This window comes from Emydura macquarii, unplaced genomic scaffold (genome assembly GCF_026122565.2).
Source record: "Emydura macquarii macquarii isolate MOO-44397 ecotype Brisbane River unplaced genomic scaffold, CSIRO-AGI_Emac_v2 contig_3220, whole genome shotgun sequence".
NCBI classification, from domain to species: Eukaryota; Metazoa; Chordata; order Testudines; family Chelidae; genus Emydura; species Emydura macquarii.
In genome coordinates, this window is record NW_027133357.1 from 3,363,476 (window position 1) to 3,381,928 (window position 18,453).

Sequence of the window (18,453 nt, forward strand, 5' to 3'; positions counted from 1 at the left end):
TCCCTCTAATTTGAAGTTTTTAAACCATGATTTGAGGATATCAGTAACTCAGCCAGAGGTTAGGGGTCTATACAGGAGTGAGTGGGTGAGATTCTGTGGCCTGCAGTGTGCAGGAGGTCAGTCTAGGTGATCATGATGGTTCCTACTGACCTTAAAGTCTATGAACAAGGAATATGGTAAGTCAAGTAACTGAAAGGTGAGGATGCCAAGGGAAAGACATTTAGAGTGGGATGTAAGGGGCATAACTAGGAGTAATTGGACTGTAGTGTCCCACCTAATGCAAGCTGGACAATATAATAGCATACATATTGTAGGGGGAAGTCTTGAACTGGCAAGGTAATGGACTGGATGACTTCCTAGGCATTTTCCATCTTTAGTTGGGAATTCTTCCTTTCTTCGGTTTACTGAATTCAGAGGAAACAAAGTCTGAATTCAAGAGGAAAGATCTTTAGGATCGGATTGGCTCGGTTCAGTCTCTCCAACATGCCTTTATGAACAGATGAATGTGAAAGTTTCTGTAGTTTGGCAAGATTTTACAAAACACAATTGGGAAAGTTCCAGATTGATAGCTACCCAAAACAAAGGATAAAAATTGTAGCTAAACATTAAAAAGTCAAAGTCAGCTAAGGCCCAGCTGATTTTAAAAGCACAGGCAACTACAAATAGCAATTTGCACATTCATTTGGAGTAAGTGTGAATTTGGACAACCGAGGTTTAAAAAGTCAGGCGTTATGTTCTAACTATGATCTAAAATTTTAAAACCAAGGCATAAAGCTGATAACCTCTCCAAGGGGGCCAGGCTCAGTGTTTGTACAATGTAGCCATGATTAGGGCCTTTGGACATTACCAGTATATCAAAAGATTAACGGATAGTTTGTTTTGCACTTGTTTTATCTTTCAGTAGCAATTTGAAGTAGACTAGTACACAAAGATACAGTATTGCAACATTTTCTGTGCACTGCTGTCTGCTCCTAGGGACTGGGGAACATCTCAATTTCACTTGGCTGCCCCACTCACTTTGAGCAGATCAGAGAGCTGAGCAGAGATAGGGCTCTGAACTCCTGCGGTAAGAAATAAGGCCAAGATTAAAAAACTCTGTGGTCTTTTGCCTTCTAAAGTTTATATACCAGAGTCAACAATTAAAACACATCTAGGTTTTAAATATGAGAAAGCTACCTTACACCAAGAGTTGTCAAAAACACGTCTGCTCTGACTTTGTTTCAACTTCAATTCCATGTTTCTATAGGGTCCATCCTTAAACCCATACTGTTTCTGAAGTTGATACACTATGCAACACCACATCCTGCAGCTAAAACACTCCTTATAGGTAGGCTTGGAAGGATTAGATTTTTTAAAATCAGCAAATGTCAGTAAACATCCATTTCACGGTACAAACAGAACAAAATTCTCCCTAAATAAATGAAATTTATAGATAGGCAAAATTCAGAAAAATGCTGCTTGGGAACTTACTAGTTTGATTTAAAGCTTTTAGTATATTTTGACATGCAATGTCAACACTTTGTTTTAATGGCTGTAAAAGCTTTAATTTTTTGAATCTCACAGTGTGTCATTAAATAATTGTCTGATTCCTCTAGAATTTCCCATCACAGAAAATTTAATTTGAAAATTTAAAAAAGTGCTTAAGCCTCATAATTGTGGACCTGTGAAATTAAAACTGATAAAAATAAAAAATGCTTAAAAACAGACACTATAACTCAAAATTATAAAAAAATAAAACTAATTCTGCTAAGCCGACTTATAGAGGTTTCATTCAAATCCCTACTTTGCTTGCAAGTCCTGCGATTACAAGAAAAAGTTGTTGCCTATTAAAACATTATTTTAATTAAAAGAGCAATTACACATGGACTAAAATCCATACCACATTTACTTCATTTACATACCAAAAGACTTAGTTTTAAAAAACATTTTAATCTTTGTCATTAATAGACATGGACAAAGACTTCCCAATGAAATGCTGTTTTCTAGCTTTCTAAAGTTAATGTTCAGAACAACCGGGACCCCTAACCGTCTTACATCTATAGAACACTAGGGGGACTGGCTTTCTGTTTTTATCCTGGGGATGAAAGCTGAACTGTCACAGGAATCTGTGGTCTGCCCCTCTTTCCAGAGATACAGGTAAATCAGAAAGCACAGACCTAAATACAGGTCACTTGAACAACATGTGCATCATACACATCCTGACTAGGTTCATAACTGAAGTCACAGAGCCGTTAGGAAGAAACCAAGCACTTGAAACTCCAGCAGCTGGCAGTAGTATCTCAAGCCTGACATTACATTATGTACTTAGTGAATCCATTATTTTTCAATAGACTGAAAGCTTTATACACCAAGATAGAAAAAGCTTTCCCTGCTCACACATGGCGATGGAGTATTTAAATGGAACAGGAAACAATTTTCCATTTCCTAAGGTTTATTTTTACTGAAAAAAACCCATTTTTTGTCCTTTATCTATGACAACAGCAAGTGGCCTTCATTGAGCAGCATTAAAATGAGTTAATGAGAAGATCAATTTCTAGACACACCTTCATTTTAGGTCATTATATTCAAGGTACAATAAAAAAGTACTATTTTTCCCCACACACTGAACTGGTTACTCAAAACCTCTCACTCACCAAAATTATTTCCTTTAAGGGGGAACTCAAGCAACTAAGGCTAGAAACTAACGAGAGCCTCATTTTATTCCCAAACACGAAATAACCACAAAAAACAAAAAAGCAACTTATAAAATAGAAAAAAAATCAAAAGCATCTCATCAGCCTCAGGAGAGGCAGCAGCCAATGGCAGCACTCACGAGCACAAAAAGTGAGCTAACAGGGTCAATCGTGCCGTACAGAGCGCATCCAGCCAATGGCGGGTCCCACATAGGTTACACGAATGCTGAGCAGGTGGGGGTCAGTGGGAGAATCTGGAAGCCGCAACGTGAAGGGGAAAGGGCTGGAGAACAGGGTGAGAGGCAGATACTGCTACCCAGGGTGAGTTGAACCTGTAACCTCAGGTTTTTGCTGCTCTAACCCCTGAGTTATGGGGCCAGGCCTTAGGTCCTGGGGCAGGGGAGGCAGAGTTGACAAAAGAAAATACAAAATTCCCAAAAAATGAAGGAAAAAAAAAATCTACAAAAAGTTTCATAAGGCTCTAACTATAACTCATTCTAAAGTTAGCATAGTCTGGTGGGGAAGGCCATCCAAAAATTCAAAGCATTTTAATACACTTAGGCTAAGGAAAAGGCACAATTTACATAGGACTTACATAACAGTTTGTGCTGTCCTAATGCAGAGCTGATAGAGAATGTACATTAAAACCTATTCAGATCTTTATTGACACTTATGCTGACCTGTGAGCCAGTAAACAAAAAGGAAAACGTCCAGTTTGCATTCAGTAATTGAAATAATGCTGGTTTGAACATTTGGCAAGATGAAATTTTTCATCCCTCTAAAATGGTCTTGCAAAGTTGTATTAAATGAAAGGACAGGTGCAAGGACTATTAAATTTGCCACTGAATTGCTAGAAAGCAAAGTAAATTTTTGGTATTGAGATCTAATTCTAATTTCTCACTTAAGATGTATTAATCTGTTTTAAAATAAATTCAGGGTCAATAAAGTCAGGACTTCCACTTTTAAAAAAATGTTAATACGCCTCGTTACACAGTTATCCACCATATTCTATAGCACTACATGTGATTTACTTAGCAACTCAGCTCATTCGAAGAAACATTTTCAAATACTTTTAGCCTTTGAAAAACTGAGTGGGACTCACTACTGAAGCCTCATATCTTAGTTAATGAATTAAAATCTTAGTGGTGCATTATGCATTACCTGCCTCCTTTTCAGCATCTGATTCTGAAGCCTCATCCTCTTCAGCTTCCTCCTCTTCCTCAGAGCTGGAACTGCTCGAATCCTTGTTCTCTTCTCGTTCCAGGGACTTTAGAGTGTCTTCCTCATAAAGAATCTTCTCTTTGCTGAAACAAATAAGAGTTTTTAAGGGGTGCCAACAAGGGAGAAAGCAGGCCATTTCTGAGCTTTATTCTCAAGGAAGCTGCAGGTAAGTCACTACATCTAGAACAGGCAAGCATACTCGTAGCTCTTACACACTTCTTCACTCCAGCATTTCCTACCCTGTACGTTTGCTATGGGTGAGATTCCCAGTCCCACATTCCCCACACTGGCAGAGACAGTTCCACTCAGCCTGGGAGGATGTGAAAGAGCAATCTCTCTCGCTGTGATAAAAAGGTTTCAAATGAGATCATCAAGTCTTCAGCCAGAGAATGGAGGTAGCTATGCAGGGGGGGACAGGCGTGGAGGAGACTGCAGAAAAGACAAAGCTACACTAGCTATTGTGTGGCCCCCAAGACTCACTGTTCTACATCATCAAGTAAATGTACCAGTAAAAAGAGTTAGGACAAGATGCAGAGCTGGTATCTGAAAGCAGCAATGAGAACAAGTGCAGCAATGATCCCCCATTTTACATCATGCCAGACTCTAAGATTAGGTGGGAGCGTCTTACTTTTTGAAGAGTCCACTTTGCAGTTTGCCATTCATATCAGCTTCAATTAGCTTTTTTCTTGTCTCCTTCTCACTGCGCAGCTGTCAAAAGGTGCAAGAAGAACGAGAAGGTCATGTTTTAACAGGCATCAGCAGCACGAGTAGCTTGTTATCGACCTAAAGTCATCCCAAGCCTCATTTTGAGGAAGTGGCAGGTGTTTTTCCTTAACTGCTTTGTTGTTGCTCAACATGACAGGCAAATACACATCTGTAAGTGTACCTCATCATAGCCAGGAACATCTATAATAGCATTAGGTAGATACCAGGTACATTGTTACACTCAAGTGACATTTCATGGGAAATTCCATGGAAGTCAGCAACAGTGCTGACGGAGGGGAGTCCCCTTTGACCCCAAGAGCCAGATGCTTGTCCCAGATGTATTGCCCTGATCTTTCAAACACATGTACAGCACCAGGAGGGTTTGTCATCAAGGGTCAATCGCTGCTGTGATGAAAGCGATTTGGCCAACTGGTATAGGAAATCTCATCACCAGTGTGTCCATTAGGGGTGGATAAACCAGTAGCAGCATGGTAATAGTCACGGTGACCCCCAGGAGCTAAAAGCATGTTTTTAGGTAGAACAGAGATTGTAATTCTAGCACAAACTGATTGAGGATCATTCCGAGCCTGAAAATCCCATTAAAAATCCCTCAGCCTGGAACTCACATTCTTCATGTGGATGCATCCTGGAATCCCAAAATTGAAAACACTGCTGTGCAGAGTTTATAGAATTGGAAAATATTGCGGGACCCCAAGATTGCATGCCTTAAACTAACAGAATACTCAATGCAGTGTATATGGGGAGGTTGCTAGGTCTGTTCAGTGGAGACCTTGTCCCCTAATTTGCTGCTTCCCCACACATCCCAAGGTAAGTTACAAGTTCTTTCTCTCTTGATACAGAGGAGCTCAGAATCCCTTTGGACATGTATGAAGCAGAAACATACTGACATCTTTAAATGCATGAAAATTAACAGACATAGGAGAAGCTCTGTATTTCAAGTCAGGAAAGGCTTTGCTGAGCCTATGATCTCCGAGTGCCTCATTTAGGCTAAGGTTAGGTGAGAACACCGAAGATATCCCATTATTTTTCCTGGTCCTCTGGGATAGAAATATGGCAAGTTTCATTAAGAAATTTTTGTACAGACTGCTCAGTGGTAACATGCATTTTATAGCAGCTTTTAAAAAAAATCTTAGGAGAGTTATGCAAGAAAATTTGTATGTGTATTTTCTTTTTTTAAATTAGGAGTACAGTTTTCTGCATTAGGCTGGTTCACACTTCATGGGAGAAAAGCCTAAAGAATACTGTTTACATATTAGTTTATCAATTCCCTTAATTTGCTTAAAGGTTGGTTCATAATAAAAACAATCTTGAAAAAAACAGATGCAACAGGGGGACTGCTGGGCCAGTGTGCTGCTGCCAAAATTCTGAGTTGTACATTGCTCACTGCCCTATTCCTCAAGGCTGTAAGTACCGGTATCACCACCATGTTTTTATAGCTAACATTTTCTCTCTAGTAATACCTCTTCAATTCCACCATGTTTATTGTATCTGGCTGGATGTGGGTTTTTTTTTTTTTTTTTTTTTTGGGGGGGGGGGGGGGGGGAAGGGGTGAGGGAAAGAGGGAGGGGCGCTTGCTTGGATCTTGGTGACACCAATGAATACATGGCAAGTCTGAGATGGACTAGGATGGAACGCAACTCCAGACCAATGCTGCAATATATGAAGATCAGTTTCACTTTGATCTCAAGACCCATTATGCTTTCAGTTTTTGCTATCAGCTCACTACCCACACCACTTTCACCAAAGACTTCCATATCATCACAAGATTAATAATTTAAAAAACACACTAAATAGTATATAAACTTCTCCCAATGTTGGGGTTCACATAGTAACTTATAATTACTTCTCCCTTATCCAGTCTTATTGTTCTAAAAGACAGTAAAGTAACAAATATACAATTTCAGAATACAACAGGACAGTCTTTGAGTCATCTTCCCCACATGCCGACACGAACAAAGTTACAGTAACCATAAACATTCCTTAGTTGTGATTTAAGTACCTACCAGAAACAAGAGTTTAAGGACAGTAGTAAATCTAAAGATGAACTGCACAATTACACTCTAGAGCCTAGAATTGCAGACGTTAATACGTTATTGGCCCTCTTGCTACAGTTGAGTTTCTAGAAAATGGGTTCTGGGACTTTAAGTACGCCACTATGTTTAATGTCGCCCAATTATCTAAAAAAGTTATGACAATTTGTTTCATGCCTCCACGGAGACATTACAGGTGTTCGATTATCCAAGCATGGATAGCTAGTTAGAAAGCAAGAAAGATCAGACAAAAACTCACCACATTCTGTTTTTTCTGCAGCATCTCCAAATGCTCAACCAGTCCCTCATCAGCCACATCAAATGGTGTCTGACCCTGATGACATACACAATTAGAAAACAAAGGCACCATCCAAGATGGTGCTTCATTAATATGAAAAGTGTTCTTTACCAGTGGAGAACAAAGCTGAACTCTTACAGCTGTCCCTGCCACAGAATGCAATCAGGAGACCCCCACCTTCAGAGACCTGCTTGGACCGCTGACAGACAGGTGACATACGCAATGGGACGGCAGAGAAGACACCCCTCATGTCATTCTACCACTTAATTCCTAGCATAAGAAATGGCCAAAAGCAGAGGCTGCAGTTTCATGATGCAATCCATGGCCAGACTCACTTTACTTTTTTTTTTTTTTTTTTTAATTAAAAAAAAAGTGCAACTCAGAGAGAATGAGGTCTCATGCTTCAACTGACTAGTAAGAGTTACTGCATTTGGCTCATGTGCTCTCCAAAAATTGCACCTCTACATTACGGCTGAGGGTGACCTCAATCTGCCCTATTCATTAGTGCACCCTTCTATGCTCCTGGCAATTTGCCAATGTAGCCATCAGCAGGACAAAGTTTAGGAGGCTCTATCCTGAACTGTTACGCATAAATATAAAATAACTGGGAAGGCCACTTTGAGATGTAATGCAAGAAACCAGCAACACTGTCATTTTACTTAAAATACTGGGCCCCTTATTAATCCCATTACTAATGAGACCTGATGGCTGTTGATTAAATGAAGACTGATGGACCAGCTCCTGCCCAGGGAATTTACAGCCAACAGCCAGATCACTAAAGGTATTATGATCCACTTAACTTTCAAAGGGATTGTTTGCAGAGCAATAAGACAGTAGAACCTCACTAATTTGCAGAAGTTACTGAGACAACCATTGAGGATTACAAAACTTTGCCGATTAGGTCCCAATCCTGCAAAGAGAAACGTGGTTGCAGAGGTGGTTCTCTTTGCAAGATCAGGCCTTAGGTGAATAATCACACAAACAAAAATAAACATAATGAATCACACCTTATTTTGCTTATCTAACAAGTGTTGCTTTTTAAATCAATGTCCACTACAAGCAGATGTCACTCTATTCCTCATTTACACCAGGAGGAAAATGCCAAACTCAGCCAGAAACTTTAAAAAAAATTTGTTCTCTTAACCACTTAATCCTCCAGCCTGGATTCATTCAGTGATGTCATTCAAGCAGGTCTCAGTCCACTGCCAAAGAAGTGGCCATGATACCACAGCACTGAATCAATTCAGGCAGGAAGCAGTTTAGACAGGTAAAAACAAGTTTCATACACACTACAGAGTTCAGAAATAATAGGGAAGGAAATACAGAAGAACAGTATGGGAGTTTCATGGGGGACAAGTACATTTTTAAACAGTAACAGTATGTGGCTCTAGCCTTAATACTGTCATCAGCAAAAATAAATAAATAGTTACACAGGCCTGGTGTGTCTCTTCTTCCCACCCTCACAACTAGAGAATTCTTCTGCTTCCCCCAGCTTACATGACCAAGATGTTCAGAGTAAATGGAAGGATTTAAAGCCTTCAGCATCTGATCGGTTACCTCCAAAGTTACAGGCTTTCAAAGTCACAGCGACATGTCCACAATTAAAGCTTTCCTGCCAAAAGCTCCGGTTTTAACACCACCAGGTTTTTTGCACCTGGCTTATTTCCCATGCAAATAAGGCTGATTTTTGTTCACTTTAAGTTGCCAAGACAGTATTAAAACAAGATAGAAGATACTCTGCTCTCCCCTCCCTTGGATTCCTGAGCCTCAAGATTCACCATTTAACTTTTCCCACAAGACTAGGGAGGGTACCAGTCTCAGAAAAAGAAATCTTAAAATTCTTTGTTTCCAAATACATTTCAATGTATACATGGTAATTAATTAGAGCCAGTCTTCATGCATCCTACCAGATGGCTGGACTAAGCAATGGGCAAAAAGGTTTGTGTGTATTTCTCTGTAAAAATCACTTCAGCTCTGACATAATGGGGACCAGTACTCTTTGAGCAGAGCAGTACAATCCTTGCTTCCAGAAAGTCACTGTAACTCTGAAGTTGCATCAATAGTTTAACATTCACTTACCAGCTTGTTCCTGATGTCCATGTCACAGAGCGCCTCAGCCAAGATAGTGCAAGCTTCTTTTACTCCCCAGTGTGCAGCAGCATGGAGTGGAGTCCAGCCATCATTGTCCTGGACATTCAAATTAAACCCAGCTTGGATCAAGAGTCTAAGGGAAAAAAATAAAAGAGAATGACTCCCCCATGCACAAGAATTCACACCACGTGCCATACAGGGGATAGCGTGGCAAATATTAGGCCATTTGTATTTTTATTTTCATTTGCAAATAAGAACATAATGGCCGTACTGGGTCAGACCAACCATCGATCCATCTAGCCCAATGTCCAGTCTTCCAACAGTGGCTGGTGCCAAATGATTCAGAAGGAATGAACAGAACAAAGCAATTATTGAATGATCCATCTCATTATCTACTAGCAGCTTCTGACAGTCGGAGGCTCTGAGTGTCCCTAAACATGGGGTTGCATCTCTGACAATCTCAGCTGATAGCATTAATGGACATATCCTCCATGAACTTGACTAATTTTTTTTTGTACCCAGTTATACTTAGGCTTCATAACATCCCTTGGCAACAAATTCCACCGGTTGGCTGTGTGTTGTCTGAAGAGCTTCCTTATGTTTGTTTTAAACCTGCTGCTTATTAATTTCACTGGGTGATCCCTGGCTTGTGTGTTACATGGAGACAAATAACGCTTCCTTATTCACTTTCTCCATGCCACCTTTAAATGTGACAAATGCAGCAGAGATCATCTCTTCTGCAGCTGCCGCTGCCATAAAACCAACTGAGTACATTTTTTACCTCTCAGGGGACGCATACCCAGGGTCTCTCTCAAAACTGAAGGATACCTACTACTAAATAACACTTCCTTATTCACTTTCTCCACACCATTCATGATTTTATAGACCTCTATCATATTGCACCTCAGCCGTCTCTTTTCTAAAGTGAAAAGTCCCAGTCTTTTTAATATCTCCTCATACTCCTCCTTGTTCTATACCTCCAGTCATTTCTGTTGCCCTTCTCTGTACCTTTTCCAATTCTAATATATCTTTTTTGAGATGGGGCAACCAAAAGTGCATGCTGTATTCAAGGTGTGGGCATACTATGGTATAGACAGAGGCATGATGATATTTTATGTCTTCTTATCTAGCCTAACAGGACTGGCCGCTAGTGTATTTTTTCCCTAGGCTGATAAGTTCAAACAACAATTTTGCATGACTAATTTAACTTATTTAGCATATGTATAGGAAAGATTGTGATAGCAGCTTAAGTTACAGGGCACCAATAATTACACGATCATTACCAAATAGTAAAGCTTAAAATCACATAATTGGTACACAGCTTAGTGGCAGTCATTAATTTCCTGCTAATAATTAGTTACACTTCAACCCAGAGTTTCCAGCCAAAACATAACGGTGGTATGAAGACTACAATCACATTTATTCTGCAATAACATTTAATCTGTAACTCCCAACTCTGCATAGTCAAGAATTAAGCCTACAGATGTTTTACATTACATTCTACATTTGTATTACTGTAGAGCCTAGAAGCTTCAGTCATGGACTAGGACCCAATTGTGTCCAGCATGGAAAAAACAGAACAAGACAACAGTCCCTGCCCTGAGAGCTTACAATCTATGTGTAGATGGATGGAGACAGATGGTGCAGTACAAGGAAGCCATGAAACAGTATTGTCTAAATAGACAAGACAGACTCAGGGTGGGGAATGGAGTGGGGCACACCAGGAGAAGTCAACAATGTGATGGTGGCACATGTCACATTAGTTCCATATTTTTTCTTGTTCTTTTGGATGGGTTTACTTAGGATGGGATCAGCTACATGGAACGAAGGGAAGGTGAGGCAGGTGAAGAGATGGAGGTAGAGGTAGTGGACGGGCTGGAGCAAACAGCCAATGAGCAGAGGGCAGAGACTATGCAAAAACATTCTTCAGTTTTGACTAGAATGTCCCCAGGTCCTTGCTTTGGTTGCTTCTGCTCCTACTGGCTGAAGTCTGGTTGACTCCTCCCTGCAATTCTCCCCCAGGTCACAGAGTAATGTGGAGGGGAGGTACATGCTTTATAATTTCAATTTCAGTCTAAGAAACACCATCCCAAAAGGTTCCCAGAGCTTTGGACGGGCATCTTTCGGGGTGCATATAGTTATGAATGAAACCGTTGAGATTCAATGAGAGTTGGATGCCTAATGCTCCCACCACCCCACACTCCCAAAACAAACCCCATCCTCAACTAAAGTACTAGAAGCATCTGATTCGGCAAGAGAACCAAAGATAAGGCACTGACCAATGTAAGAGAGTCATTACCTGATGACTTCAGAGTAGCCCTTGGCTGCAGCTACATGAAGAGCAGTGGCACCTGATCGGGGTTGCTTTCTATCCTCGAGCTTCCCACTGTTTAGCCACTGCCGTGCATCTTGCAGCATCTGTTGCTCTTCCTCTTTTCTTGCCAAGTCCAGATCTACCCCTGTGGAAGCAGATCACAAATTGAAAAACTGAGGCAAACCAAAGCTCACCTGCACTTATGCTTCAATCTAAAATGGAATAATTTTGACATAAAACATTTGGCCATTCCACAAGTTCACTAATAGCATTTCCTAGGATGTAGCAGAACTCCTGAACCACAGTCATTAAACAGAAAGGAATTCACGGACATTAGAGTTATGAACCTTAGAGTTATGAACACCAGAGTTACAAACTGACCGGTCAACCACACAACTCATTTGGAACAAGAAGTATGCAATCAGGCAGCAGCAGAGAAAACAAAAACAAAAACAAATGCAGTACAGTACTGTGTTAAATGTCAACTACTAAAAAAAAATAAAGGAAAAGTTTAAAAAAATTTGACAAGGTGTGGAAAGTTTTTCCGTGCTTGTTTCATTTAAATTAAGATGGTTAAAAGCAGCATTTTTCTTCTGCACAGAAAGCTTTCAAATCTGTATTAAGTCAATGTTCAGTTGTAAACTTTTAAAAGGACAACCATAACATTTTGTTCAGAGTTCCGAACAGCCTCCATTATCAAGGTGTTCATAACTCAGGTTCTACTTGACTGAAAATTGAGCAACTTGTTCACAAGCCAGCCCACAAATAATTGCTAGCTAAAACATGAATCAGTTATGAGTGCAAGAAAGACTTAGCTTGAAAAAAGTAAAGCACAAGTTTGTTCTAAAAATCAGTTTAATAAACTGCATTAAACATGAACATACATTTAATCTACTGTATAAAGCTGATGATGAGATGCATCTCAAATGCCTCTTGCAAGGTTAAAAAACCCAAAGAACTATTAATAAATGAATCTGTTAACAGTCCATTCCTGCATTTCTTGCATGCCCAAAACTCACTAAAGTCAATGAGTTATATTGCAAAGAAAAAGGTGACACATTTAAGTGACCACAGAAATGCAAGTGTTCATGTTGGTGTGCACCCACATGGAAAGGAGCAGGATTCATCACATTCCTACAAATAATGGAGCCACTGATCCTGCCCCAAAGATCACATAGGAATAAAACAGCCAACACAACACCTAAACTGCATATGTGGGTTAAGCTTGGATTCATTCCAGTACACAGACTACTCCAGCACCAACATCATTAGTAAGCTATGCAACAATGAAGCAGAGTTAAATGGCTCTTGTTTCCAAGGGGATGCAGTAAAACTCAGAAAAGGTTACATTTTCCACAGAAACTCCTGGGCAGGCTTTCAAGTTTCTTCCTAAGTAAGGCTTGAAAATTCCAGTCTCCCAGATGCCAACATCAAGTAGGAAACTGTCTCAGAGCATAGGGGCCCAGTTCCATTAATTACTATAGCTTCCATTTTTAAAAGGGAAGTCTCTAACCCTTATAGGAGCAGAGAAAACCTTCCAAATAGGAAGGACTCCAGTGGTGCCTTCCCAAGTCTATAGAAAAAACAGGTTAGTACCTTTACCGCTGTTTAGAACTTCACCATCTTACACCTGCGTATGCTTCCAGTGGAGATGTGCTTAGCACACTTAGCTACACTAGTGCAAAGATACTCAGTCTAGCTAGGGCCCTAGAGATTGAAGATTTAGGCCTTGCATGCACTGGGGGGGTGGAGGAGTTGCATCATCATAACTACACTGATGCTAACCCCCAGCACTCATGCTTTTCATTGTTGTAAAGAGCAACTTGCACCAGTATAGCTTATGCCACTTTCAAACCAAGATAAAATGCAAACATAAGTCGCTTTTTATAACACTGCAGCTGTTATAAAATCCCAGTATAGACAAGACCTTTGCTGTTCACAGTGGAGAAAAATATCACATGCAAATCCAAGTTTTTCTTGTTCAGAGTAACATGATGGCAATATTATAACAGCCCTCAGTGAAGTCAGGACTTCACAGACACCAGCTGGTTGGATAAAAATCAATTCGTTTTTTTAAAACTCTTTTATTCAAATTGGATTTTTACTTGAATACATTTTTCTTTTTAAATTAAAATAATATAAGTTGTCATTATTTCAAATTAAACTTTAAGGCCTAAATTTACTATCGTTATTAAAATAATTTAAATTAAAGAAAACATATTCAAACAGTACATTTGCTGCCAAAGTTTTAAAAACCGTCAAACCACTGAAATTGTTGAAATCACTGGCTAAGCACCTATAGCCAGAGTTTGTTGAAGTGTTAAACCAGCTTTTGACACAGTAGCCTGGTCTGCATGAATAGAGAATGTTTTCTTCATTTCAGTTTATTCAACTAGTTCAGTTCAATGACTAGTTCATTCAGAGTTGAGAAACCAATCGGGAGTTGAAAAAGCAGGAAAAAACCCCTTTCAATCAATGAATAAAAATCATGTATGAGGATAGTAGCTACTATTGCTAAAATGTTGCAGGACATGGTGACCAGACACAATCAGTTCAATTCATTTACAACAGATAGTACTTCTGTTGTTTAATAATAAATGCAAAATACGTTTTAGGAAACTTACTTTTTTCCTATGTATCCAGAACTTTAAGGCACTTTAATAAAGACAATTTTAGAATGCTGTTGAGGCATTTAATTGAATTCCAATTTCCATCCAAATGCAGCTTGACAAATCATGAGTAAAAAATAATCTAGTAAAGAAATGAGTCTTTCACCATTTTTTAACAAAAAAATGTAAGTTAAGAATCTGAATAAATGTTAAGCTTTATAATTGCTTAAATAAATGTATTTAGATATAGTGCATCATCCTGGTTAGTAAGAAGTACCAAATTTAATGTAAAGACTATTTTATCTGCAAATAAAACATGTTTCAATGGTTATTGAGAATCAACCTTTGATTAAAAAAGTAACTCAAAAGCACAAGTGCAACACAAGATTAAAATCAATTATTTAAATCAAATATTTGTGGCTGATTATTTTAAATCAGTGATTTAAGTCATTGATTTAAATCAATGCAGTCTGGATATCAGAGACCTGAATTTAACTTCACCTGAGAGAACAGATACTGTATGATGCATTATCATTTTCAACCACTTTGGTATTTTGTCTTCTTTGCACAAACCTATTACAGAGGAAACTAGTTCACAGATTACTATTACTTACAGCGCATGTTTTGTACAATTGTTCTATATTCTGCCATCAAAGTTAAATTGTTCTGCTGCTCCTTGGGCCAGATTTCAGTTTTATCAAGACATCTAGTATATCCAGTTTCCTTCTAAAGCCTCTAAAAGGCCCAAAGGAAGCATGTTCAAGCGCTCAGCTGGTTTACCTTGTTTCTTTACTTGTTCCATAAGCAGGTCCTTCATGGCTGCTTCCTCTGCAAGGTCAGATGGGACTTCACCTTCACTGTTCACAACAGCCACGCTGGCTCCATGGCTGAGCAAGTATCTACACAAATGAGACCCATACTGATATATCAGACTGTTGCTAGAACTGAAATTCATAGATGACTGAACGGGAGAACAGAGTATCTGGCTTTCTAATCCAAGTGAGGTCCCAAATGAGACTGCTCCGTAAGCCTCTCAATTTAGAGTTTAGAATTCCCCCTTCTCCCCAACAGTAACCTATGCAAAGAGTTGATAATACTCTTATATCTATACAGCCAGTTAAAACGCCTCTATTTCATGTACTAACATGGTCACGCTTGGACTTTTAAAGGAGTTTTGAAGTAACAAAAAAAACCAAAAACAAAACAAGACTGATCTTCATTAAGTTCTTCCACTTCCCTTTCATAACTGAAAAAAAGTTCATACATGAGCAGGCCTCCTTCAGCCCTCATGTCATTGAAGGATGTGACAGACCAGCAAAGTTCTCGGTTAAAGGTCTTACAGGCTAGGGAGGGAGAGGTGGGGAAAATGTTTTTTTCCCTTATTTTCATCCCCTTTCAGAAAGGCTTATTTGAAATTTATGAAGATTACCCAACATTGAAAGCTTCTCCACGAGAGGAAGCCTAAAGTGAACACAATTCAAAGACAAGTTTTATACCCTATCTGGAAGTCTCTATATGCTCTGGATTTAGACATGAAAAAAACCACAGTAGCTGTGCCCCAAATTCTGCACATTCACTGAGCTTATTACCTGCGTGATATCTGTGATGGGGTTTCAGGATATGCAGAAATTGCATTGATATTTGATGCCAAGTTTGTCATTATATACTTGTATAACAACATTTTTAATAGAGGGCATTTAGGAGAAGTACATCTTTGTTAAAGTGTTCTTGCCCACTCAAATTAAACCCACAAAAGACAACTTCCTTAACCCTTTGACACAGGAAATTAGCATTCCCTGCTGCTGACCACCAGTGCAATGACGCAGAGAGAGTCTGCATGGGCCACTCCAGGTGAAAAGCCACCCATGAAAGTATGAAAGAGAGCAGTAACTGAGCTGTAGTGGACATTTCTTGGGCTAGGATAGAGCATGGAGTACAGACTGAATTAAAAGTTGCTAATTTCTATTTATCTTCAGTCTGAGCCAGTGTGCTTTTCAGGAGCACAGCTCAACCAAATAAGAACTCTATTGATTAGTTTGCAATATTTTGGTTCCAATTATTCCACTTCTCTCAGAGTTGCTTTCCTAAACAGATCCTTACAGTAACTCACTGGATTAGAGCAACAAGTGTAAAATCATAACATCTCCGCCAGTGCAACTAGAGTTATTAGTCCCATGGGATGGAAATGAATACCATGGTCAATTGCCGAGTGTTAGTCCTGTCAGCACACTTACTGATTCCAAGTACTGAAGTCAGAGTAATCTTGAAGGCCAAGTCACTCTACTGATCATCCTACACCAAATTAAGGCCACTTTAATTCTGAATATGAGAGAGTCCCACAGCGATGCAGTTTAACAAATCCACTTTTAATTCACACCTTTAGTTTATTTGTATCAACTTTCCTGTGCGTCTCCCGGTAGACAAGCCTTCAGTTTTTAAAATAAAATATTTTTTTTTAAAAAGCTACTGGAAAAAAATGTCAATAAGATTTAGCATGCTCTCCTTTTACATTTACATTTGTTAATTTACAGCACTTGTGATCAAAAATTAATAAATTAAGGACAAAAGAGACCATTAGATCATCCAGTCTGACCTTGTGTGTAATTGGGCGAAATTCTCTGGCCTGTTACCCCTGTATTAAGCCCGATCACTTGTGCTGTATCTAAATATTATGCGAAAAAACGAACATAGCAACACCCATTTTAACTAATAGGTAGTTACTTTTATCTAGCCCTCCATTTTTGTCAGACAGCATGCAAATAAGAACACACAATCTGGATTTGAAGAGAGAGGTGTCAGCATACTGGTGACACTGCAGCCCAAACATCTCCTCTTCCCCTCAGGGCTTTACATGCCTTCTGAGCAATGTAACTCCAAGGACCTGTCTAAATTAGGAGCATTTTCAAGAGAACACCAAATGTAGTTATTCTGCAAACCTCTAGTCAAAGGTGCTGTATGGGTGTAAAAAGCAAGGCTTTAGACTGGTGCTGTTTAATCCAATATTGTAACTGCTTTACACCTGTCCACTGTGTCTGACAGTGGGGGTTTATACTGGAGTAACAGCATCAAGGTAATTATAATTATGTACGTTTCTCAAACGTATGCCAATGGTAACAGAAAAAAAAAATCTTTTCAGTCCCAAAGCGCCTCTGTAAAGTTTAAAATTCTGCATACATTCTCCTTTTAAGGGGGAGGCGCATAGCTACATAGCAAGTAGTTGAGCTGCAGTTGATTTATGCTTTATTAATGTGACCTGACGAAAAGCTCTATGCAAGTTTGAAAGTTTGTCTCTCTCACCAACAGAAGTTGGTCCAATAAAAGATATTACCTCACCCATCTTGTCGCTTTTGCATACATGTCTGTCAGTCATTGTGCTTCTGTTTTACTCAAGTTTAGACATCTGACATTGCATTAAGTGTTTCAGATGCAATTACTGAAAGAAACTGGTGTTATCTTCCACCCTAACCCCTACAATTAGAGACTCAATAGCAAAGACTAAGACCAACTTCTCTTCTCTCCTTTTAACTTAGTGTTCCCAAGATCTGCTCTTCTGAGTCACATGGCATCAGGCTTCCATGTACCAGAACTGAGGAGGAGGGTGTGGAATTTGTTATTGTAAATGCCCATGACAGCTTGAAACTCACTCACTCTGCTATGTTCAGATAGCCACAGGATGCCACAGCATGAAGGGGGGTCCAGCCCTCGTTATCCTGCTGGTTTACACTGGCTCCATTTTCTACCAGGAACTTCACCATGTCCAGGTTCTCATCTATACAGGCCTATGGGGGAGAAAGCAGGTGGTGTTAAACTTAGTAAATAACTTCCATTTTCGGTTTACTAGAAGTAAGTGATACCTGGGTTTCATACCCACACTAAGCCTGCTCGCTTATGTCTGTCTACCTGACAGCTCTGCCTCCGATATCTCCATACTGGTTTGTCCTGCTCCCTCCCTCCCCCATACATCCTGCCACCGAGGAAAGGAACACGCTGTAAAGTGATCTATCTGTATTCATCTTCGGTATGGCATTAGATTCCTTTAAGTAAGGCAAGTTGTATATTTATTTAGAACACATTGTCCCAGAAAAGTTTCAATGAAATGAATGTCAGGACACTTAAGGAAATAAAATATTGTCTTAGGTTTGTGGAGTATGATTTCAGGGAAATTAACAGTCAAACATATGGGAAAATCAGAACTTCTACATACTGGATATTTGCCCCTTTTTACAGATGTCTCCATAATGAAAATGGAGTTTTCTTAGAAATGACTACATAAAGACGGCACTTTGTTACTCAAACTAATATTTTAAGAGTAGTTTTTGCTTTCTTTACTGACTAAAATTAAATACGACTATTCCTGTTAGCACTACAGAATACAAGCAGCTATTTAAGAGTGAGTGGGGTTTTAGGTTAGCATGTGTATCACTATTACTAGATTTCAACTGCAGAATCTTTAGCTGTGAGGTTGCCAGAAAGAACTCAGCTTGACTTTCAG

The 18,453-nt window shown here is 39.4% G+C and overlaps 1 protein-coding gene across 4 annotated transcripts in view; it reads right to left on the bottom strand.

Annotated features, from left to right (window-relative positions):
• Positions 1-18,453, bottom strand: part of PPP1R12B (protein phosphatase 1 regulatory subunit 12B) — a 145,353-nt gene that overhangs the window by 98,869 nt on the left and 28,031 nt on the right. For all 4 annotated transcript variants that reach the window (XR_010916859.1, XR_010916860.1, XM_067531427.1 and 1 more), the window contains exons 2-8: positions 17,610-17,740; positions 14,742-14,860; positions 11,338-11,497; positions 9,027-9,171; positions 6,909-6,983; positions 4,522-4,601; positions 3,834-3,976 (exon numbers count right to left, since the gene is read on the bottom strand). Coding sequence is in view for 2 of the 4 variants with exons in the window: in XM_067531427.1 (XP_067387528.1) it covers positions 3,834-3,976; positions 4,522-4,601; positions 6,909-6,983; positions 9,027-9,171; positions 11,338-11,497; positions 14,742-14,860; positions 17,610-17,740 (853 nt within the window). In the remaining 2 variants the exon portion in view is untranslated. The remainder of the gene's footprint in view (positions 1-3,833; positions 3,977-4,521; positions 4,602-6,908; positions 6,984-9,026; positions 9,172-11,337; positions 11,498-14,741; positions 14,861-17,609; positions 17,741-18,453) is intronic.